Here is a 25,286-nt window from a genome sequence, read left to right as displayed (position 1 = left end):
TATTGACGTGTTGGACTGAGAGCAGAAAGGAACAAGGGATCCATGAACAGTCTTTGATGCCATTTGTATGAACTGAAGGAATCCACAGCAGGCTCCCAACCAGTACCCTCCAATAAAAGACCTATTTCAAAAGCCCTGATCGCTACATTTAATCATCTGGGCTGTAACATTGATTCAATAGTGTTTTGACTTTTAAAGCAACATCAAAGATTATTTTGTACCTTAAAAGAATATTTCCAAAATTGATTCAGTGGTTTATCAATTCGTGACTGGGTGAATGACATCTCTGCATTCGCTATGACCGCACTATGCCAGTTTTCCAGATCGGGTAACAGATCTGTAGTTCCAATGAGACAGCGGTAATGGACAATTCCGCTTCCAACCTGTAGGGGGACTGAGAGGAAAAGTGCTTTGGTGTTGCTTTAAAGTGCCCATATTATGAAAAAAATTTATTTCTCTGGGATTTGGGGTGTTATTTTGTGTCTCAGATGAGTAGATAAAACCCATCCATGCTGTTTTGAGTGAGATATGGGTTTCTGAATGTAACCTGCATTCAGTTTCTGGGTGAGCTGGTCATAATTGTCAGGGCCAGCTACGTCATCGGCCGAAACATTTGAAAATTCCCACGCACAACCCCCTCCTATTAGAGCATATGTACAGTGTCTATGTCTCCACCCACCAGGTGCAGCAGTAACTTAACGGATATCTACCGTGTTGATATTGATTTGGGAGCACTGGTTTAGGAGACACCATGTCGAAGCACCACGAAAAATGTTCTGTTGTTGGCTGTGAACACGAGCACTAAACACTCCATCGGGTCCCACCCGCAGAGGACAGAAGAGCGCCACGGGTCGTAACACACGTTCAAATGCTAGCTTAGATGCTAACATGGCACGCCCTCATACTCTGCAACTGACTAGCTAGCAGTACTTACTGCGCATGTGCCTCACTCTGTAGCTCAACACACAGGGTGAAAAAAGGACCTGCAGCAATGTGCAGTACAACAACAAAAAATTGTGTTTTCTGAAAATGTAACCACATAAACCTATTCTGGTACAACCTCAAAATACAATTATGAACCTGAAAATAAGAAAAATATGGGCACTTTAAGTTTCAGCCCCTAAAATATGGATGGGTCAATTTGTTTAGGATATTTAACCAGGACGGAACTATGTGTTAACAAATCACTCTCATGGGCAAAACTCTTAAATTGCACACCAAAAATATTGTATTTTGAATCTGCGGAAGTTTCATTTTGCATTTCATTTTCAGTATTTATGTGAGCATCAGCATTGAAATCGCCTCCCAGAGTATCCTAAAAGGAGAAGGAGAAGGAGAAACAACGGAGGGAGAAAGAGAACAGAACCGCTCGGAGGGAGAGGAAAGGCTATAATTATGAGGCAAATGTGGGCTGATGACATACACCTTTTTTTAGAATAAAAGCACTATATAATACCAGAAAGGGGTTCTTACAGAAGCATTACAGCAGTAGCCCTTTTTCTATTGTATTTTTGTCTTGAAATAGTTCAGTGATGAGTGAAACAGTAAGGTTTAGGTAACAGTAAGATGGATGACATGTAGCAGGCATTTACCTTTACAAAAGACAGCATACTTTTGAACAAAAAATGCAAGAAAAACCAAGAACCTACAGTATACCATTCAACTGTGAGCTGGAGAAATGTCTGCACAAACCAACGTGTTGGATGATGGTCATATCCAAAGTAGCAGTGTGAAAAGAAGTTTTAAGAAGTACAGTGAAGTGTCTATATGTGTGTTTCTGCCCTATGCAACAACACTATGGTGTGAACTTGTAGACCAGGCATACCGCATTGCGTTAATCTTTTATCTGCAGTGTCATACACATGAGTATGTTTAGTTTGGAATTCATAGTTACATGTGCTCTGGTGCAAATATGCAGAATATACAGTAAATCAGTCAAACTTGTGTTATTAAATTCAACATTTGTTACCAAGTTTCAATCTTTATACATACAAATGTGCACGCATATACACATGCACCACCTGTGTGTTAGTGTGCTGTAATAGAGCCAAGGAAGCCACTTGCTACATTCCCAGTGTAATTCTCTGAAGTGTTGGCCAGGTACACTGTCTGATCTTTACCCCGGTATCTTCTGGAAGAAAAACAAGAGTAACTGTGTGTGTTAGTGTGATGATGATTTTCAGTGCAGTTTTTTAGCTTTGTAGATTTCAAATGAAGTATAAATGTAAAATGATCTTCATTACCTTAGTGGTGCCAAGTTATGAAAACATCTATTGGTCAAAACCCTACATTTAAAAAAAAAAGTTAAATTGTTTTATTTTTTAAATTGTCTTTGCATATGTCTCATTTACCTACCTTATTTTTATTATTGTTAACACAGCTTTATAAGGTGATAAAAAGCCCTTCCTCAGAATCATTTTTCTGACTTAATCTCTATGACTCTGAACTACTGGAAGTAAAATAGGTATGACCAGTGAAAAAATGTCATACCCAGGGAAGATTGAACACCAGATGTTTCACTATTTCACAAGAGCAGGACATCAAAACTCGACCAATGTAATGGCTGAGGCCAGTGTCGTAAATCCAATAAAATATATACCAAAGAAAGAAGTGGTTTGTCTTAGAAAAGAGAAAGACTTCTCCTTTCCGCTGTTCCACTCAAGCAAACAAGAAACATGCTTCCAGCTAATTTCTTTCTACCATTGGTCCAGCTATTTCAAGAGTACCTTTCACATTAAGTTGAGCCTGTCCACTCAGCAGCCATAGCTGATGTCTGACTCCAGTTGTGAACTGGAGTCATTTCGTCGGTAATTTGACCACATATAACTTGTAGGGCTGCTTATGCATTCGCAGCATCCAGAAAACTTAAACAGAGAGTGAACCATATCTTTAAGGGTTGAGAGAGAGAGGCGAAGCATGCTGCTGGGGGGCAAGACAGGACAGGGGCGGTTGACCAAATTGATGAGGGACCTTGGTGTTATCAGCCTTGCCTGGAGGCACGCTGAATAAAGATCAACTACCCAGGACTCGGTATAAATCACCAGGAATGGGATAGTCATGAGGATGGAGCAATAGGAGGACTTAGGAAAAGATCTTTGAGATATATGGAAGGAGTTAATGAAATGTATTATTGAGGACGTTATGCAGGTGTTGGAGAGACGGAGGGAAAAAGTAAATAATAATCTTCTTAAGTCTCATGCCTTTAATGGAAATCATGAATGCTGATCATCAAGGCCCCCCTCCCTGTGCACAATAGGGCTGTAATCAACCAAAGAAAATCTTGGTCGACTGAAGTCCTCGACTTAAGCGAAAAAAAAAAAAAAAAAAAAGAAAAAACGTTAGATTAGTACTTGTCCTGGTAGGCTAGTTGCAGTATATTAAATCGTTTTGACCTAATTATTTTGCACTGAAATGACACTGTGCATGACCTCGCACGCAGCGTCTGAACATTGGAGCTCGGCTTCCCCGCTCAAACACGAATAGACTATTAATTTAAACCTGTTACTCTTAAACACAAAATGCACGTCTACTTTAATATATATTGCATGTTTAAACATATCTGTGGTCAAGCTCAGTGCCTCACTGTGTTGCATTAACTCTGAAACTTTCTCTTGGAGTCTCTCACATTTTGGGTTAAACCATGCATGATGGTGTGGCATGCTGGCGCTGTATGTTAACTAGTTCTTATAACCTCAGCCCTCCACAACAGCAATGGGCCTCATATCCTGAGCAATAAAGTGGACAATTCTTTCCGTAATATTATTTTTGCGTTTGGATGGTAGAGGCTTAACATCCGGCGGGGTCTGGGGGGGTCTGGGGAACGCTACCGGAGCTGCGGGTGGGTGCGCCGGTAGTTATAAAACAATTATTAGACCATGAAATATGCTAATTCTGATATGTTCACATAGCCTACTTAAAACAGACAGGGAAACCTAACACAGAAAACTTAGCTTACAGTTTTTAGGTGATATGCCATCTTTGTAGTTGAGCTGCGATATGCAAACTGTTACGTGCAAACTTTGCATTCAACTTTTTTCCCGTTATCTATTTTTGTAAAATGCTGCCACACTGCCGATGTCTTTGACACGGTAGAGGAGGACTGACTGTAAATTAAACACTCAAAATTAGATAAATATTCAGCAAATCACTAAAACAAGGCTTTCTAGTTCTATCTCCAATCTGTCCCCAGTGGGTTGGGCTAATCCAAAAAAGCCCAACAAGGTGGGTGTTCTAGAGACAGGCTGTTACTTGTGAAACAGGGATGCTCTGAAAACACCCCCATTAGCAATTAGTGCTTTCCACCCAGAGATCGTAATGTTCTATGCTTCCACCTGATGAGAAACATCAACCAATCGTAATTTTGGTCGCACCAGAACTTATCAACCAATAAGTCGACTGGGAGAATACAGCCCTAGTACGCAACATATAGTTGTGTATGTTTGGTCAAATGTATCTCTGTACATTTATGCCCTTGCTCAATCCCTTCTCTTTCCCTCTTTTAGTAATCCATTTGCTGCCTGGGCGAGTGAGGGACCAGTGGCAAGTAAGTGGTATTGATGCAACAGCAAGATAATAAATCACACATTGGAAAACAATTGGACAGTGGGCAGTAAATTGAGCAGACAGAATGTGTTGCACCTCATGGGATGATGGACTAATAAATAATGGGTCAATAACAGAATGTCCTGCAGTGGAAAAACCCCCCCATGCAATATATCATTTTTACAGATCCAAAAATGTGATAACAGAATTTTTTTGGGAAAATTCTCTCCCAGGATGAACATGACTTCATCCACGGGGCGTGAGGGCTCATTGAAGAGTTTAATTGATGTGCTATCATGGGCCTTTGCAGTCAATAGACATTGGCCCACTTACATACATATAGAGATTTTGGAACATATTCTGGACCACAATCACCAAAATGAAAATAGGGGAAGAGTTCCAGATACTTGAAAAACATATGTTAAAGAGCACTGACGATCTGCTGGCAACTTATTGTAGCCTAACACCTTACTACGACACTTTATGTTGGTTTTTACTTTTATTTATCACCGATCTGTCTATTAGAGAAAGGAGTAAAACAAATCCAGTCAACAGCAAATGGTTGCAATGCCAAGAAAAACACCTTTTTGTCAATTTCAATGTCTCTTTTGCCCTTATTAAGACCACATCTCAACATATTTCTGTAAACTCTGGATTATACTTAGAAACTTTTGAAGCAAACTTAATGAAATGCCTGGTGTCATTTGGTCAAGTGCAAGTAACATTACAGTTAATAAATACGGGTGAGATGACAAGAACGGAAGGGACGGTGCTCGGCGTGGGAAGCCACAAGCAGAGCGCCATTACTAACGTAAGCTCTAAGTCTGAAGTGAATTGTTGACCCTGTGACATGCATGCACCTCAATTCCCCCAGGGGGAGGGGCTGGAGGCACCAAATAGTTAATTGAATTCTTTATGGCCATGGGCAGAAAGCTTGCTTTGATCTTTAAATGAATCAATGCTAAATTAAAACCATCAGATAGACAGTAAAAAATTTTTTTTTTTTAAATCACATATTCTCCAATTGTGGATTCCTGCAATAGCTTCAAAGGGATTTCGGAATTGTTTTCAAAGTCTTACTTTACAAACTTCTTTTGTACTCCTTCTACTTTAATTACCGAGATTAAAGGTTCTTAATATTCTACCTGTCTCAAAACGTTTTTCCCAAAGAGTCCCTAGACTAAAGACCAAAGATGTTCGTGAATTAGCATCTGGAATAGTCCAAATTTGTATTCTAAAAAGCTTAAATACATACTGTACCTATCTGAGGTCCATTTTTATAACGGTGTCTTTTTCAAGTTGCTAAGTGTATTGTGTAACGTGTCCGATCATGGTTATCAATCTTTTTTGTCTCTGAAAAGCAAGTTGTTACTCCCATTCTAGAGTATACTGTATATGAATATGCTGTATATAAAATATAGAAAAGTCCACATAATTACTACTCTTAAAACTTTTCCACATACCTGATGCTAATGGCCTGGGCTCCCCACAGTCAGGGCTAATTTGAGAGATGGTGACATGATAGAGCAACCCCCTCCATCATCCCGCCACCAGACCATCCTGGGACACACTAATTACTGAGCTCGGCTGCTGCAGGCGATAGCCTGCCCAAAGCTCAGCAGCCAGAGGGGCTCATCTGTTCAGTGGAGGACGATATACTGCTCATAGGCAGGGGAAAGGAACGCAGGGGTGAAGTGAGATGAGAGACACAGAGAGGAGGTAAATTTGAGATGAAAGAAAAGACAGATGAGAAAAGAGAGGGAGAGTTCACCCTTACAGTGACCCTTTACCTGTTGCCAGTGAGACTGGTTCAATAATTGATTGTCCGGATTAGCAGTTTTTTTTCTTTAAGGAAGTAAAACACTTCATAAAGTTGGGAAAAATAATAATTATCAACGGTAGACCAGGGTTTTAGACAATGCCAGGGCAAAGGGGGGTATGAAATATAAAATCAAAATACATTGCCACAACCAGGGGCCAGAGTAGCGCTGAACGTTCATAGAGTGGTTTTTTTTTTTTTATGTGGGCATGCTTTTATCCATCTTCTTATCCTCCAGTGCATAACAAAAAATGACAGGAATTGATGTGTTCTGCTCTTGTGCTCTTTTTTGTAGTGAAAAGGAAGCAGTAGATGAACAAGTAGAAAGTGATACTAGAGCTTAATATATTACCATCCCAGTTCCTGTGTAAAGTCTGTGCTTTGTTCATTACACAGTTACATTTGATGGGTATCTGTCCAATCTAGTGCTCCCCGCTGTCTTGTTAGTGTTGTGCACTCTCTGGTATAATAAAATGCCATACAGTGGTGGATCAATACACACTCCTACAAGAAATCTTTAATAGACAATTTAGCCAAGTCTCAGGGGACAACTTAGATTCAGAAGTGTTTTTTTTTTTCCACCCATAAATAGCCCATCATTAACCCCATGATGAAGCCATGACGTCCTTGAAGCAAGTTGTTGATTAGTAAGTAGACACGATTAGTTTAATGTAGAGGAAAGGAAGAGAGGAGATAGATGGGGATCCTTTAATTGTCACACAGCTGGTCGAACTCATTTTTGCACAGATGGCAAAAAAAAAAACTGCCTTGACATTTACCACACATGACAAATTTGAGTGCAAGAGCAGAGTTGGACACAATGATCAGAATTGAAAGAGGCAGAAAGCCAAAGATATGGGGAGGCGAGTTGAGCATGGGTGCATCACAACACAGCAATTGTGTGATGATTCCCCATCAACACTTCGTTAGGGGGGAAAACTACATAATACAACTGGCAACTTCAGGAACCCCTCATCACAACACAGGCTGCTCGTTATTTTAAGTGGGAAACCAGTCTAATGCCGCAGTTTTCTGACAGCACACAAAGTTTAGTGTTTTCATAGTAAAAGTTTTATGGATGTTAGTTTGAATGAAACTGTTTGTCTCGGTTTGCACTGTGATCACCTATTTGATGCGTTTGATTTGTGCACCTGGTGGCCAAACTTTTGTTATCAAATCAGCCAAAAAGGATACATTTTTATTGTCATTGAAATGTACAACTCCTCCAAATGTGTTGTTTTAAATGCACTAGATATATAATGAAATGTGTCAGCTGCATGTGGCGCTGCATTGCAAATACATAGTAATTTGTAATCATAGGATAAATGTGTGAGATTTTGTTATTCAAGTAAGTGCAATAACAATGATTAACTTTGCCATGTGAAGCAATCCTTAAAAACATTTTCAGAAAAACGTACAGTACTTGTCCCTTGTAACATGCAGGTCTAAATGTTCACAAATTAATTAAAACTATTAAAAATGAAGAAAACTCCACCCTGATTTGTTTTTAAATTATTTATCAGTGAACTCTGAGCTTGGAGGGCTTCACAAGCTTGTGGTGAGTGTGTTTTATATTAAATGGTCTGCAATTAGAGTTTACAGTGCTGCAATGTTGGCTAACTGATAATCTGCAGATAGAGGCAAAGTGTCTAGTGCAAACAGAATAATCAATAGGCTGCTCAAGGCCACAACAGTATTACTTTCTAATGTGCGCTTGCACCTTTTCAACTAAATAAGTTGGGTGATAAGTGATTCTGGTGTGTGTGGTGAGCTCTTATTTCTGCACCAGCAGCACTAAGTTGCAACAACAAAGGAGATGATGGCATTTCAGATGTACTGTAGATGTCAAAGATGTTCAATGAGACAGCAAAACAGATGCAATTTTAGCTTTTATAAGTCTGCCGGTCTTAATCTACTCCACGTGTGGGCCAGCAGGCACAACTAGTTGCTAAAGACTGTGATAGTTTGAGGAAAATTATTGATGCGTTATGCCCTAAAGGGGCCGAAGAATATAAGTAATAAAGTATAGTCCAACATATGAGATTGTACAGATGGGTAATGGGGAAAAAGCTGAAAATGTAAATAAGTGAAGATGCATAATAAATGCAAACGCTTTCATACCTGACACAAGTAAGGAGTAAGACACAGTAAAGGAATGGTTTGATGAGTTAAATGACTTAAAACAAAAATAGGTACACTATGATCATCACAATCACCAGATCTTAATCTGACTGAACGCCTATGGAACATTACGGCCTGCTGTATTAGACAGAGTTCTCCATCACAATAATCAAAACACAAAATAACGAATATTTTTTTTACATTTTGACGCAGTTATTTTTCTGAACTGTATCTGAGATAAAATATTGTACACTGATGTAGGATTTGTACTCTAGAGCTCAACCACATAACTCTCTGTTAAGGTGTCTATGAGTAAGACACCTAACACCAAAATACTCCTCTTTGCTACAAGACAGGGTCTTCACTGGCAGTTGGGCTGCACGATTGTGGCCAAAATGATAATCGCGATTATTTTGATGAAAATTTTGATCAGGATTATTCTCAACTATTTGTTGATTTTAACCAAAACAAATTTTATCAATTGGCTATGCAAAAAACCCAGAGCATTCTATGAAATGACGCTTTATAAAAAATAATAGCTCGATCACGCAAATTTGATCTTGGGAAGTCAAAATCGTGATTGCGATTAAAATTCGATTAATCGTGCAGCCCTGACTGGCAGTTCCCAGGTCTGATTCTAATTCTGTAACTGTGAGCAGGCTCCGGAAAAAGACTATTCAACACGTAAACCTAGCCTGAAAAAAATAAGGGTTGAAAAAAGTAATCACTGCAATAGCTGGGAGCAGTGGAGACTGGCCGTTGATGGAACTCTATGCAGCAATAAGATGTGCTCTGGATTATGAATAAAAGAATTTGGGGAGGTATTCCCATGTAATAGCTCCATGTGGTTTAAGGTGCCTAATGAATGCTAACCTTTCACCTGTTCTTCTGCCTTTATAAAGGGACGGTTAGGATGAGGGACGCATGGAATGGAATGGGAATGGATGTGGCGTGTCTCGGTGTGTGTTTTCATGTGTGTGGGGGGGAGGCAGGATGAAGTCTGACAAATGAGTTCAAACCAATAAGCTTGCACCACTGCAGTGGAATGAAAATAGAATACATCTGAATCTTAACTTTAGTTGACTTCAAAAAGGTCAGGGCTCTCTCTAATTTCTGCTATCTGAGGGAGAGACAATTAATTGTGCTGTCCTGATTTTTTTGTAGAGTCTAGGCAATGTTTAAAAGGAACGGAGGATAAACTGCACCAAACAGCAAATTCAGGAACAGGTTTTTTCTGTGGAGAAGAAGACTACATCATTAAAGCAAAGAACAAAAGTTCTTAGTTTGACTATTTGCCTATGAGTGCAGTGTTTTATGCTTAAACTAAAGGGGGAAGGAATGTGTACTACATGCAATAATAAACAAGGTTACAAATTGATTTAAAAAGAATAAAGCAAAGTCCACATATCAACAGAAGTAGCAGCTAAGGTATGTAAAAATGCAATGCTGAATTGCCCTTAATGTCCACAGCCCAATTAGACAAGCTTATCATAATTGAAAAGAAAGACATGTTGGACCCACCACAAACAAAGTAATAATCATACTAGAAGCATTATGACAGCTGTGGCACAGAACAGATAAAATTATAAAATTATAATGCAGCAGTCCCACCAGCCAGAGAAGAGCGATGGCTGGATCTACAACTGCTGTTGCTCCAGCTTTAACTACTACTCCCCCTGTTATTACTGGGATCATACGTTGATGTAATGCACTGAATAATGAACCCAGACTCAGGTTGGTTGTCACTATGACAACCATAGCTCAGACTGCCACCAGGTGCCCCTTCCAGTATTATTAATACCAAGTCTGCCAAATGTGACAAGGTCGACACGGTCCACAGCCCACCATTCTAGAGATGGTCCGATTCCATTTTTTGCTTCCCGATACAGATACCTAAACTTGCGTATTGGCCGATACCAGTGTGTCATATATTTTACATTATTTTAACAACTGTATACTACTATCCCTGTAGGGATGTGATATGATTTCTATCTTTGTTGTTGGTCTGGCTCAGGTTAAACTCTTTGTGAAACATGAACAAACACAATCAATGGACACCACGGAACTTTCTTTTATCATCCAGTTTGACAGTCAGGCTGTTAAGGCTTTATTAGGTGGTATCGGATCAAAGCATAAACTCCTATCAGTATGGCAATATCTCTACACCATTCCAAAGAATTATGACACTTAAATTTGTATGAACACACATTCTGACTACAGAAATCCTGCAGGTTGCGTTAGCACAACAGCAGTGTTGGTGTTTGGCACATATTAGCGGTAGAGCCACACATCCAGCACCACATTGGCTCTGCTGCAACAATATATTTAATGTTTTATTGGATAGGGGAAAAACAACTAAGTTATCAAGTTAGCTCTGCCTCTTACAGTCACACACTCACCAACCAAGGCACCCAGAAACCCATACTCACATGCATAAAACAGACCATTTACTGACACCCTCAATAATTCATAGTTGGACAAACGTGCACACAAAATGACCCTGAAGTTCTTAAATAATAAAATCTTTTAAATAACTAACAAAGGGCTTTTTGGCTCTTTGTGCAAGTAATCAAGTTATTTAATAGGATCCAATGTGGCTCTTTCCTTTTAGATCAACCAAAAATTAGAAAGGATACATAACTTGAAGAAGATTCAGCTTTCAGTTATGAATATCAGGTTGTTTGTTCAGCCTGTTCCCTTGATGTATACATTGGTGGAGTGCCAAAGAGAGGAGCGAGGAAGATGGAAGGAGGAGATGCAAATTCTCTTTCCTTTGTGTGTCTGGGGCTCTTGAGATAATTACAAATGTTTCCACATTAAATTGTCATTTAATTCTACTTGCTTCCTTTCAGCTGGGAAAACTGTAATATTATAGTTCTGAGACAAGGGCGGTGCATAATGTTACTACTTGGTATATTTAAGAGATTGTGGATGATTTGTACTGTATGTGGTAGAAATATAAGGCACTAACATATTCCCTCAAAAGAGTTACTGGTGGTCAGTGCTACTAGCTCATTTGCTTTTAGAAAACTCATTATGAGATGAATGCAAATGAGTGCCAAATAATGCAAAAGGCTTTGCTATCTAGTTCACATCAAAACTCAGTACAGAAACATAATGTGAAAACAGGAACACCAACAAAGACATAAAGAAAAAGAAAGATGTTGCAGAGACGCAGACAATTATTGCACCGTTAAAAATGACAGTGATGATAATGAAGACATTAACTGAGAGGGGAAACAGAAAACACACGCAGATATAAAGTACATGCTGCTGAACCCTACCTTGACCTCAATGAAGTCCGGCTGGCCCAAAGCAATGAGCTCTGAGTAGGACTGCATCTCCTCCACATTCCAGGCCTTTACCAGCGTCAGTCTATACACCGTCCTCTGTCTCTGGATTGAAGAAAAGGGTTGAAAAGTGAGGGCATAAACATGAGATGGTTGTGGCAATAGTATGTTGCATATTTAAAGAATTAGACCTATTTGTTTTTACATTTTATGTCGTTTAGCTGACGCTCTTATCCAAAGCGACTTAAAATTGCTGTATATCAGATCAACTATGGGATAAGTGTCTTGCTCTGGGACACATTGGTTGATGTATTGCAGTGGGAATCTAACCAAGATCTCCCACACCAAAGGCAAGTGCCATATCCACGGCGCCATCATCACCCCCCATTTTTCTTCCATATTCCCCTTTTTAAACGACCACATTCATCAAAGACATTTACATTATTAATTGATCAAATTGTTTACATATCATGAAGACAAAAACACGCAGGCAAGTAGTGTTCAACAGCTTGGCATTGCAGATTCTGAGCCAACAACACGTTTTATAGAAAATTCAAACCTCTAGTTTAGTAAAAAAAAAAAGAAAAAAAGAAAAAAAAATGCTCATCATTACAACTTCAATTCACACAGTTTCTTGGGCACTGTTATAAACCAGAATTAGGTTGTAGGTGTTATAGTGAATGCTGCCATGAGTTAGGTGTTTGCTGGAGCAACAAAAAAAACTATACACAATTGCTTGAAGCTCATACTGTGCATACATACTCTAGATACATTGTATGTGCGTACAAAAGGTGTTGTTTATTCAAAACAGGGAAAACAAGCATGCGTTGCCATCCTCTGGCACACGTCAGTATAAGATCACTAGCTGCCTCAGACAACTTTGCTCACTATCGCAGTTGCGCTGGTAACTTATTTTATATTCAAACCCACATTTCTGGAGTTATCCTCTTTTAAATAAGTTACCATGGCAGTTTGTTGTCACCAACATCTGTCCTCCACAGGCAACACAGCAGCTCACAGATGTCCTGTCAACCAGCCACTTTCTGTCTGAATTATACAGTAACAGAGCGGTTAAGGGAAGTGTTGCATGTTTACTAATGCTCCAACAACAGCTGAGTTGCAACAGAACTGGGAATTTGAGTAATTATTCAAATGCTTATATACTCCAGTACTCCAGCTACACCAGCTGTTAAAATGTCCCAAACCTCCCAATATTGGAACTCCAAAGCATTGTCAGTGAGTGAAGAGGGAGGGAGCCGTCCATTGAACAAAATAAATAAAGAACAACCAACACTATCAAATAAGGATGTGGAAGCAAGCTATATTTGAGCAGAACAAACCAAATTTTAGCGCAACAATTAGCAGGTGCACTACGGGTCAGAAGTGTGTTGTTCATAGTTAAAATAATTGCATTTGACCTATAGGATTTTAATTATTCTGAGGCTGAAATTATTCAATGCTTGCTTCCACAATACGTCCACACTGACAAAACACTAGGCTATATTTTCTCAATGAACTTTTAATAATTGGAACAATTAGACATTTTAAATGTATGGCTACTTAATGTTGTTTGTATAATGTGCAGCTCTTTAATTAAGAAAAGAATAAACATGAATATACCTTTAAAAAAATGATATTAGACTGGACTTTGTATTGGCCAATGATTCAAATCGAGGTTAATGCCAAGATAATCTGATGTGGACATCCTAACTTTCCCTGGATCAATAAAGTACTGACAAAAGCCCAGCTCACTGGTTAATGGTGCAGGCTACTGTTGTTTCTGTATAGCAGGAGAAAGAGGATTATTGAGAACATGATGGAGAGGAAGGCAGACAGGGAAAGACGGGAGATGAAAAAAGGGGACTGGTGAGGACAGATGAAATGAGAAACGTATACTACACAGATACAAGTAAATGACAATGGGAGAAGAGAGAGGACATTTCTACACCCTCTCCCTCTCACTGAAAGGTTATCTATAACACTAGGTCCATTCAGCCCAGTAGGGAAGGGAATAATTGGCCAGTGGAAGCAGGGATGTGAAGTATTTTAAGGGGCCTCTATTCCAAATCCAACACTTGCGGCACTCTATCAATCCCCTAGGGTACTGTCAGGGAGGCCAAGTGGAGGAGAACAGAGAGGGATAAGCAGTTAGAGATGGAGCCCACCATGAAACGCTGACTTAAGAATACGGAGCTAAGACAGGGGAAGGTGGGAACAAAAAGAGAGTTTATTTTTGGAAAATGGGAAGTTGCATGTGTAAACACACAAGTACACATAAAACTATCTGGAGCAAATAGATATTATAGTCATAGCGGGCGGCTGTGGCTCAGTGGTAGAGTGGTTGCCTGCCAATCGGAAGGTTGGTGGTTCGATCCCCGCCCCTGCAGTCATTGTCGAAGTGTCCCTGGGCAAGACACTGAACCCCGAGTTGCCCCCGGTGCTGCGCATCGGAGTGTGAATGTGTGTGAATGTTTATCTGATGGGCAGGTGGCACCTTGTACGGCAGCCCCCGCCACAGTGTATGAATGTGTGTGAATGGTGAATGTTTCCTGTAGATGTAAAAGCGCTTTGAGCAGTTGTTAAGACTGGAAAAGCGCTATATAAATACAGCACATTTACATTTACATAATAATCATACTAATAATGCTAAATAGCATTATTAGTTAATATTAATTTATATTATTATATTATTATCTTAGTCTAAAGAAAACTTTTATCGTTTTTTTGTAATCAATTTTATAAAAATCCATTTAACAAAAACAAATGAAATTACACATCACGGAAAAAAATCTTTTTCTTTATTTTTCAGCTCCCTTTTCCCTGCTCTCTGTGTGTAATGTAGAGTTAGACTAGATTTATTTCAAAACAAGATTGGTGCCCCATGAACTTTTGGCATCTATATGCGCATATATAATCACTTAGTCATGTTGTAGCTGGTAGACCATTGACGGTTACGTTTTTATGGCATATACTGCAATTGTCAATGGAAAAATTGTATATATTCTTACTTCCAGAACCGGGTGTGGGCGGGACTGGTGAGGTCTATTTGGTTGGTGCCTAAAAAGTATTGAATTCGGCATCCAGCCCTAGTGGTCTTTATTAGCTATTTGCTGCATTTTTTTAAACATTTAAAAATGTCACTATATATATCATACAATAGTTAAGGTTTAGTTCGCAATAGTTAAGGTTTAGTAAGGTTTAGTTTAGTTTGCGGCGGCTATATGAGTCTGTATACAAACAATTCAGGGTCTATGAAATGTGGTAATGACTACAGAGGGGGATACTGTAATAAATTAAAAAAATGACAACAGACAGAAAATTTAACATCTTAAATTTATAATTCTAAGATGTCCTTGCTATTTTCCCCATCCCTGCAGTTATGTCACATTGATATCTACTCGTTGCCATGGGGTAAAAATGATGCTCTAGATGCAATCAGAGTCAATGATCGATCGCCAGGGATTTTCCTTGAGACGCACAGTCACCAACACCTCAAGGTAAGTGGTAAGGAATTTGTCCATAGTTTGCTAAAGCATTGAACAACAAGAACCAGCCCATTATAGATAGGTATAAAACAGGCCCCCTCTGAGAAACTTTACAGCCCACATCTTTCCCAAATTACATTTGCCAATGCATGCAAGCACCATATTCTTTCCTCATGTTGGCTTTTTAGGAAACACTAACAGAGATTTATTTAATTTATACAATTCACACTTTAGGTGTTGTGAAGCTTTAGAACGTTGTCAGAGCAGAGTGAGACAGAACAGTTTAAAAGTATGTGAACAATGTTCATTATAACACTTCACTTTCACTTCACAGGTTAGCCTTATTGTTTGTTGGATTTGCAAGATCTCGCAAATGAAACTCGATATCTCGAAAAAGACAGTTAAGATCTTGCAAAAGTAACACATATATTTATACATCATAAATTATTAATGTGATACAGAGATAGCCAACCAAACAACTACTAGAAAACCAAACTAACTCAGTGGGCAGTTTTACCTTCTCTCCCAGGGCCCTGAGGCTGTCCAGGAAGCGTGGCCAGAAGTCCTTAAAAAGTGGTCGGTCAATCTTCTTCAGACTGTCTTTGGTGCTGGCATCCACACTAACATACAACTGGGTGACTGGCACCAGGCTCCTGGAATTATAGAAAATATGGAGGAGAAATTCAGGATAAAAATGATTTAGTTTTGAGAGAATGAGTCTTCTTGGAAAGGTAGCACAAGGCCTATATGTAGGGAGCATTTGAAAAACAGAACTAAAGGAAAACAAATAATTTTATACAAAATCCAAATACAAGAAGTTAGCCACCCTTAGTGTCATCCAACCTTTAAAGACTCTTCAAACACACGGTTCATTTCAACTCTGAAGCACACAATTGTACTCCTTTACTGTGAGACAGAATAGCAAACATTTGGATCTGTCACTCAGCTTCACTCAGTATATTCTTTTTCCATCTTGATTCAATAATTTCCATGCAACAACATGAAACACTATGTAGTTGTGCAAAGAGCAAAGAATGTATTGCATAGAGAGATGATGGCAGTATAAGAATTAAGAGGAGGTGTAAGCTGTGGAAAGGAGTGCTTCTAATCAATATTAAATAAGGAAAGACATTAGCTTATGGCACAATATGTATGAGCAGAGGATGCACCAGACTAGTAAACAGAACCAGAAACGTGTAAAAGATTCCCACGACTAAAACAAGAAGGGCACTAACCTACAATTTGTCTTTAGATGGGAAATAAATAGTTGCTGTGCAAGTGAGACTATGATTTAAAGATCCAAAAACAACCAATTAGCCAAATGAGCAAGGAGAGAGAAAGTTTGGAAATTGAGATATTTCTACTTCTGGTACATTTTTATATAAGAAACAGTTGGCAGACGGGAACAAAACAGCGGATTACTGCTGTCCTCACCATCAACCTGCACGATGCAAGTTAGCTGACATTTAAACTATGCCAGCAGCGTATGTCTTGATGACAACCTGCAAGGCTTCTGGACAGAGTGGCTTCATGAGATCTTTGTGGTCAAAGTGGCATGTAGAGTGACAGAAACCAATGTAAACCTCTGGACATGTGAGCTTAATCTTTATTTTAAAGTCAAGCGACCAAACAGCCTAGCAAATAAGCTGCTTGACTCTGACTGGCTAACAGCTAGCCAATGAGAGCCTGGCTATCAGCATCCTTTACCCAGCGCAACATTTTTTTTTAAAGTTAGTATGTTACCCAATCCCTTTGAGTTCAATAAGAGCTTTTGTGGAGTCAGCAGTACGTGGTCATTAGAGAGAATGCATGTTTTAGCACTCAAGCACATTTATTTATTTATTTATTTAGATACATTTATTTCATCCATTAAACAAACAAACATACAAACAACTTGATGCAAACACCAGAAAAGAAGAAGCAGAAAAGAAGATTAATTGTATATCTTCTGCCTCTTTTCCACAAAACATACATTAAAACTAAATAATGCATTAGTCGCGGTGTAAGAAGCGTCAGTTCATCCAAATTACAGAAATGACATTTCACCCATCTTTACTAGCACCTGGTCAAGCAGACAGATTCAGTTTAAGCTGCAGAGGTTTTCACAGGTTCACCTCTGAAATTTCTCCTAATACAACTGAAGTTCATGATATTTTGTTTGGGCTGCTGAAAACACTGAAGATGACATTTCTGATACTTTGATCCAAACAAACAACTCCATTCAACACTATTGTGTTGTACCCTCTTTGTTAAAGGACACACAGCACTTATGATTGTGGTGACTGAACCTTTGATCCTTTCTGACCGGGGAAACAATCTAACTGCTGCGACATACTCCTGTTAGCTACTTTCAAATTCATCCCTGAACTCTTGAAAGAAAAGAGCTTGAGTAAGCGGTGGGTAAAAATATACTACAGAAATGATAATGAGCCAGCCACACACACACACACACAAACAAGTTGTGGGAGTCTGTACCTGATTTCCTGTGGGAATTGTGCATTGGTGACCAGGAAGCTGGAGATGCGATGAGAGTGGAGGAGGCGGATGAAGGTGTTGATTTCGGGGTACATGATTGGCTCACCCACCAGGGAGAGGGCACAGTGCTTGACTGCCAAGCCCTCCTCATAGCGCTCGGGCTTCACTCCAGGGACACCTGGAGGGAGAGAGGTCAGTGGCTGAAAGGATGATAAGTCTTGATGTGGACTCCATCTTTGACTTAATCAACGTCTCCCAACAATGAAATGAGGGGTCCTCACACGTGGAATCAAAACAGCACTAAGATGGTAAATAACAGCATCTGGTAAGGCTCTAAAGTGAGATCAAACTGAGTAATAATTAAATTTTCAAATAGGCACAAAAGATATGTGTGGTGCTCATCCTATTATTAGCTCCGGAGTATTAGGGATGCATTTAATAAAGTGGTATTACTTAGTAAACAAAGAATTTACTTAGTTAGAACATATACTGTACAACAAAGAACACAGTAAAAACCTCAGCTGTAGCAGACTGAAGTCATGAAAGGGCGTATGTATGTCACGACAATTTGTTTGCCATTCCTGGCGTGTTATCAAGACACGTACTCGCTTTTTAGCGTGTATATCAATGCCGTTTGGGTGAAAATCCAGTTAGGGAGGTTGGTCAGGGTGTTGGATGGGTAAAACACAGGACTTTCACCCAGGAAACCGGGGATTTTGTCCCGCATGTCACATTTCCTATATATTATCTGCCTTTCACATTTAGATCACGACCATCAGCCAACAAATTTACAAACAAAAATTACATAAATGACCTACATAGGACAACCAAAATTAGATTAATGAACATAATCAGCCAAAAAAAAAAGACGAGAGACAATGTGAGTCTTTCTTTGACTATGTATATTTAAAAACCTAATGATTTGATTTAGTCTGCTTTTTGGATTAAGAGGGGGGTCGGGAGGTAGGGGGTATGAAGTTAAGTAACAGCTGAACAGATCATATAGGCCTGCTTTCTGCTGACAGTATAATGTATTAGATGCTGAATGGTGTGCCAAGAATTTAATATAGACATGGAATAAACAAATAAAAAGAATAAGGGGAAATTGTTTCAGACACTGCCATGGGGATTTAATGTGATATCGCTGTAGATGGAGCAGATGTGATTTGATTTAAAAGTGAATGCTTTGAATAATTAAATACTTAACATAGGAGTGTTGCCCTAATCTGCTCCATACATTATTTATAAGTGTTTGCAACATTTTGTACGGGTTTGAACCACAAAGCGGCTGTTAATGTTACTATTCAAGGACAAATAACATCTCGCAAAACAGCTACAAAGACAAACTCTTTTCAAATTAACCAGCTGAGAGGATGAGGCATGTGTGTTAAGTGTGTGAAACCTTATAAAATGTACACATTTTATGGTGTTAGAAATGTGAAATTCTATTCCACATTCTTATTAAATTCCCTCCGTTGAGGTCCTTTGGGGGAGATCTCTCTTTCTGAAGTGGATCACTCAGATAAAGCTTAAGTCTATCAGCAAGGACGTGGGGCTTTATACATGTTGTGTAATTATGGTTACTGAATTAGAAGCCGCAGACATATGGAGCCAGATTTGTTTCTTTATTACATGTGAGAAATTAATGATCTGAGAGAAGAAGAAAAAATATTTGAGAGAAAACGTTTTCATACCAAACGCAAAAAAAAATCTCTCTCAAAATACTTTTTTAAACTGTTAAATATAGATTTTTTGCTATCAATGTGAAAAGAAATCTCTCAAAACGTAAAATCTCACTCAAAATACTTTCTATGACGGTGACAATGGTCACAGAAGTGAGATGTCTCACTCTGTAGCTAAAACACAAGCTCAACACACAGGGTGAAAAGAGGTGCTAGAACAGTGTTCAGTACAACAAAAAACATGAAGTTTTTTAAAAATTAAAATATGTAAAGATATTCTGATATAACCTCTAAATACAATTAAGAACCTGAAATGAGCATAATATCACCACTTTAAACGATTACTTGTAAATTGAAAAACATTCCAAAATCTTAATCTATTACAACAATAGAGCAAAGAAGTGCTTGTTTACAGCTTTTAAATCCATCTTTATTACAAACAATTTTCCAATCATCTTTTCTTTAATAAAGTTGGTTTAATGTCTCACCAACATGTTTTGACAACATTTCTTAAAACCTCTCAAAGTAAATCTGTTTAGGGAATACTCGCAGGATAATCACTAAATTCAGTTTGAACTGAGCTTGGGCATCCAACTCGTGGTCCTAAGCCAATGCTGGCAGCAGCATGAGAAAATAAGTCCAAGTGCCAACTGTTTTAGTGCAAGCAGCACAAATGGAGCCCAGGTAAGTAGTAAACCCTAAAGGAGCGGCGGCTTATGTGAAACTGACAAACTGGTTCTGTTCTGCAGCCCAGAGTTCACAGTACTAAATTAGTAGCAGTAACTGTTCTGCTTTTTGGGGAAACGCTCTTGCAGGCTGCGCTGCAGTATGAAACCAGCTCAATGTTGATAGGTTTTGAGAAAACAAAGACAGGGAAGGTGTGACAAAAACACAATGGAGGTGCCAGGTGGGGAAATTAAATTGTGTGTGGGGGTTGAGAGGTGACTGATGAGGTACTATAGCACAATGTGATTAAAGGGAAGACAGAAGATTTCGCATTTTGATCTTCACTCTGCTTCACTACACGTTGGGCTACAAGAGGTCATGAGCCGTAAGTTGAAGATGCAAAGTGTGCATGACAAATACCAAGTGCTGTGTGAAAATGAAGAAGATGATGAGTCTTGTAAGCTATTGTGTCTGTGTTTATTTCTACAAAAATGATCTGCACTCATCAGTGCATCAAATGGATAGATAGACAAATTGCCAGACAGACTGCTAGAGACACTAGAGTAAAACCAAGAGGTGGAGTGGGAACAAACCCGTTTGCATGTGTGACCTGCTAATGGACGAACCTCTGAACTGTCGAATCATGCTCTCGTGCTTCTCCAAGGCATCCTGCAGGATCTTCTCAGCAGGGTCCATCTTCCAGCGCCACTCTGTGCCCACGGGGTTGGTGTGGTGTCTGTTAGTGGAGCACACAGATAAACAGATAAGGAATAACAGCAGTAATACTGTACCCACTGTTACTAATGTGACTATATCCTCTGTTTAAAGCTGTGACAAGACGCTCACAAGACCAGAGGAAACACAAGATTAGCTTCACAAGAACAAGACAAGATTTTAACACTAAATATGACTGAAAAGAGAGAGTGAGAGAGGCCGTACCCTCCAACGTTCTAACGCTGGGTTTTACCGGCAGCTTTGTACGATTGCAACTACCGCTCTGCAAAAGTGAACTCAGAGTCAACTTTGGCGAACGGGCGGTGGATCTTTTATGGTAATTTTGAGGTCGAAGCCAGCCTTATCTTCAAAGCCAGATGTACTATAAGACCAACCAGGTCAGACTGTCTACTGGGGGCTGCTCTGCACTTGACAATTTTTACCTCGTCACATTAAGTCTCGTCACATTTTACTTCTGTTCACTGCCCGCTTGAGCACTGAGTATCATCTGACAGACGGTATTGCTCCAATAGATTGCTCTGATTTAGAGTGATTTATGGCCATTAGACTAGGGTCATTTGACACAATATATAGTTAAACACTTTAATTACATTCAGATGAGCATCTTTTAAACAAAAAAAATAAAAATCATACTGTAAAAAAATGCACCTTCTGTGGGTGATAATAACACATACTGACTGTCCAAGCGTGATGTCTAGGTGCAAAAACAAATCTTGGAGGCATCCCAAATTCCAGTCTGTCGCATGCATATGCACACACTCGCCCACACACACTGGCCTTGCACATCACATTTAATTCCACCTGTTGCTACAAAGAGGTGGATGGCGAGGGCAGCTGCAACAATACATCTGTGCCCTGAAATTGCTTACCGGTACCTCCTGTCATCACGCATAGCTGCCTTAAGGGAGACTGGCATATATGTGGTGACAGGGAAGCAGTTACCGCGGCCCATTCTGACAGCGACCTTTCAGTGCTCTACACAGTCGCCTTTTTTTAAATGAAACTTCAGGGGAGTAAAAAGCCCACTTTCTCGCCAGTGTCATTGTGAATCAGTGTCCACCTTTAGGCCTCACAGTCATGCTGGCCATTCGTCTTCTGCAAGGAAATCATTATCTGGTTTGCCACAGAGATATCATCGCTCAAGTGGTCATGACTAACCAGATAAACAATTTAGGTAACCAAGGCAAGGCGAAAACTAAGCACGCAAATACCAAATATAATTGTTGTTGATTGCACCATTGACATGTGTTGCACTCTTGAAAAACATAATATTTAACAACCTAAAGTTTAGTGTGACAGCAGTAGACTTTAAAAAAATATAATCATTTTTTTCTAAGTGTTCATCAAATCAGTAAAGGAATATATGGAAATAGATACCAAAATATTAGGGGTACACCGACGCTGACCCAAAACCATTTTTGCAGCAATGAACAATTTAAAGGACGGTTAGCCACTGGTCGGCCCCCAGAGGGCCTAGCAACTTTATAAATCACAGTTTAAGCAAGCCTGTTTACCTTTTGCTTAAAACTGGCCAACTTCGTAGCAAAAGGCAAATTAAATGTCTTGAATTTCCCAAGATTGTCCTTCATACCAAAGTTGAAACCCAAAAATAGCCAAGAACAAACTTTATGTACTTTATTTTAAGCACCTGGGCCGGTTTTCCAAAAACATTTTAGACTGGTCTGTTTTGCTCTTGGATTAGTCTGCGTGTGTGGCCTGGTTCGCTCACTTGGTAGAGCAGGCGCACGTATATAGAGGGTTTACTCCTCGACGCGGGTTCGACTCCGACCTGCGGCCCTCTGCTGCATGTCATTCCCCCTCTCTCTCCCCTTTCATGTCTTCATCTGTCTTGTGAAAAAAAGCCCTAAAAATACCCTAAAATATAATCTTAAAAAAAAAAAAGAGTAGTCAGTGTACTGGAAGTATTTCTTTGTATTGTTGCACTCTTTGAAATGTTAAATGTTTCTGTAAATTGTTGAGGTTTTCAAGAAGGCAAACATTTTCTGATTGAGTGGATCGAGCTGGGTGATATGAGGCCGTGGCTCAGCCGCCTTTTTGTTCTTAGTTTAACCAGAATTCCTAGCAAATTAGTCAAGAACAAGATCGCTTAGTGCAACAGATAAAATTTAGACTTCAGACTTGCGCTGGTCACTATTATATCGGTATAGGGATGTGAGACTAGATATGGTCTTAGATTTTGTCTTTCCTGGTTTTACAAACTGCACTACAGTAAAATTATGTAATTTGGTGAACTTACCAGACTGTTCTAGCTGTTCTATTAAAGCATTTGCCATTCCCACGTAGTCATTAAATCATTTTTACTGATAATTATATGACAAAAATATTTTGTGAAAGCACCAAATGTCAACCCAACAATATCGACATCAAGGTATTTGGACAAAAATATTGCGATCTTTGATTTTCTCTGTATCGCCCAGCCCTACTTCAGACTACTGGTTTCATCTAAGCCATATTCAAAGTCTATCTCTGTGAAACGAGCCTCTGCAATTTGCAATGGCTTTAATATTTAGGTACATACCTCCAGCAGAAGACACACTTGTTAGCACAGGCAAGGCTGGGGGTAGTCTCCATGCACCGGTGGGACTCAATACCATAGAAAGTGTGCTTGTAACATCCTCCTCTCCCTCGCAACATGGACTAACCAACAGAAACAACACCTTTAGTGTGATTCTTGCAATTAGTATGTCAAAAAGTCAAATGCATTATAAAGAAGGGTTCATCTGTTACCTTGGTCCATCGACAAAGCTTCACTCCTGAGTGACTTCCAATTAGTTTGTACCCTGCACGGAAAGAGAAAGAACATTTAGTTTGACCCAAACCACATGGGCCAGATTCAAAAGAACATCTGAAATAAAGCGCCTAGCGTCAACTCAGGGCACGTCAGCAGTGGGAAAGAGGGGATAGTTTTGATAAATTCTCTTTCAGCACAAAAAGGAGGATAAAGTGCTTTACATTCACTTTCTTTACAAGTCTGCCTCTCTACCCTATTATATTACCCCGGCCTAATACCACTGGCTACGCTTGAGTTAGTCCTTGTGGGCTTTTTACACTTCCTCCTCTGATGTTTGTCAAAGAGAAAAGCTTCATGTGTATCACTTAATCTGCTTGAGAAAAACCAGAACATGATATTGGGATTGCCTCCAGGGGACTCAAGAAGGGGTCACTTTTAAAGTCCCAACGTTTAAAGATACTTTCTGCCGCAGCAAAACCGTCTGATGTGGAACTCATATGGAACCCAATGCGTTTCGCCATTGTTTTGTTTTTTTGTCGCTGAAATCTCTCATTACAACAAAGCAGGACATTTGTGTCAGGGTGTGGATGAGCTCTCACAGCTTGCAAAAATCTCAGCTTTGATGCTCGATGAGTTGGACAAAATTGATAAAGGTTATTTAGAGTGTATTTGTAGAAATTATGAAAATACAAATTTTTGATTTAAAAAAAAAAACAGTTTTATGTATAGTTATTCATTAATATTTTTGAACACAAGCTGTACATTTTCCTCTCTGAGGCATGCTGACCAGGATCGAATTTATATTCCACATGAACAGCACGTCCCCTTCTAACCTGGCTCCTAGCAAGCCAGATACATAAAAATGATATAATCACAGGCAAAAAGACTGTGGAAACAACGGTAAGGAACTTGGCCCAGGCAGTTTATTTAACCATTTAAAACGTTTGTTAGAGAAATAGATTTCCAATGCCTCCATGTCCTTCAATGTGTCAGTGGAGAGGATTGAGCTAATGTGAGGGGGGTGGATGGAGAGAAGAAAAGAAAGGTCTTTCTATTTTCTCTTTGTCTATTATATTATTTTTATATATTTTTTTATAATTATTATAAATAGCATAAGCTGAAAAAGAAGAATATGTATGACAAATAATTGTACTGTAAACAGCTTCACCAGGATGCTTCATAACAGCAAAAAATCTAATGCTTGTATGGTTGTTTACCTGTGCAATGCCTGGTTAGCAAAGAAATACTAATTTTAAATGAACAGTACACCCTCAGATCTTTAATTCTTCTTAATAAGACATTACTCTGGTTGAAAAAAAGTTAAATAGATAAACTAAAATAAAACAGATTAAAGTGGACTGAAAGTCTGTTACTCATCTGTTTCTATGATAATATTAATGACCACCTGCTTTTCAACTACCTCTTCAAAGAGGACTTCAATTTGCTACTTACAGGTGGTCTGCTACTACAAATAGCTGCTGAATAGAAATAAATTCCAATAAGCCTTCAATCTGTATAGCACAAAATACAATACAGATTATCTCTCTAGTGGGCCAACCTCCTAGACTCCTAGTAGACTTTACCCTCCTGTCCTCGGGTCAAATTTGACCCATTTTTAAAAGTTTTTACATCAGAAATTTGGGATTTACAGTGGGTACGGAAAGTATTCAGACCCCTTTAAATTTTTCACTCTTTGTTTCATTGCAGCCTTTTTCCAAA

General features: G+C 39.2%; 1 protein-coding gene across 1 annotated transcript in view; it reads right to left on the bottom strand.

Annotated features, from left to right (window-relative positions):
• Positions 1-25,286, bottom strand: part of tyw1 (tRNA-yW synthesizing protein 1 homolog (S. cerevisiae)) — a 51,130-nt gene that overhangs the window by 8,522 nt on the left and 17,322 nt on the right. The window contains exons 9-14 of the mRNA XM_034866958.1: positions 23,564-23,616; positions 23,355-23,473; positions 20,707-20,816; positions 17,733-17,910; positions 15,775-15,910; positions 11,767-11,877 (exon numbers count right to left, since the gene is read on the bottom strand). Coding sequence (XP_034722849.1) covers positions 11,767-11,877; positions 15,775-15,910; positions 17,733-17,910; positions 20,707-20,816; positions 23,355-23,473; positions 23,564-23,616 — 707 coding nt within the window. The remainder of the gene's footprint in view (positions 1-11,766; positions 11,878-15,774; positions 15,911-17,732; positions 17,911-20,706; positions 20,817-23,354; positions 23,474-23,563; positions 23,617-25,286) is intronic.

The sequence above is a fragment of the Etheostoma cragini genome, chromosome 3 (genome assembly GCF_013103735.1).
Source record: "Etheostoma cragini isolate CJK2018 chromosome 3, CSU_Ecrag_1.0, whole genome shotgun sequence".
Taxonomy (NCBI): Eukaryota; Metazoa; Chordata; class Actinopteri; order Perciformes; family Percidae; genus Etheostoma; species Etheostoma cragini.
Note: the sequence above shows the minus strand (reverse complement) of the source record. Positions and strands in the feature narration are given on the sequence as shown.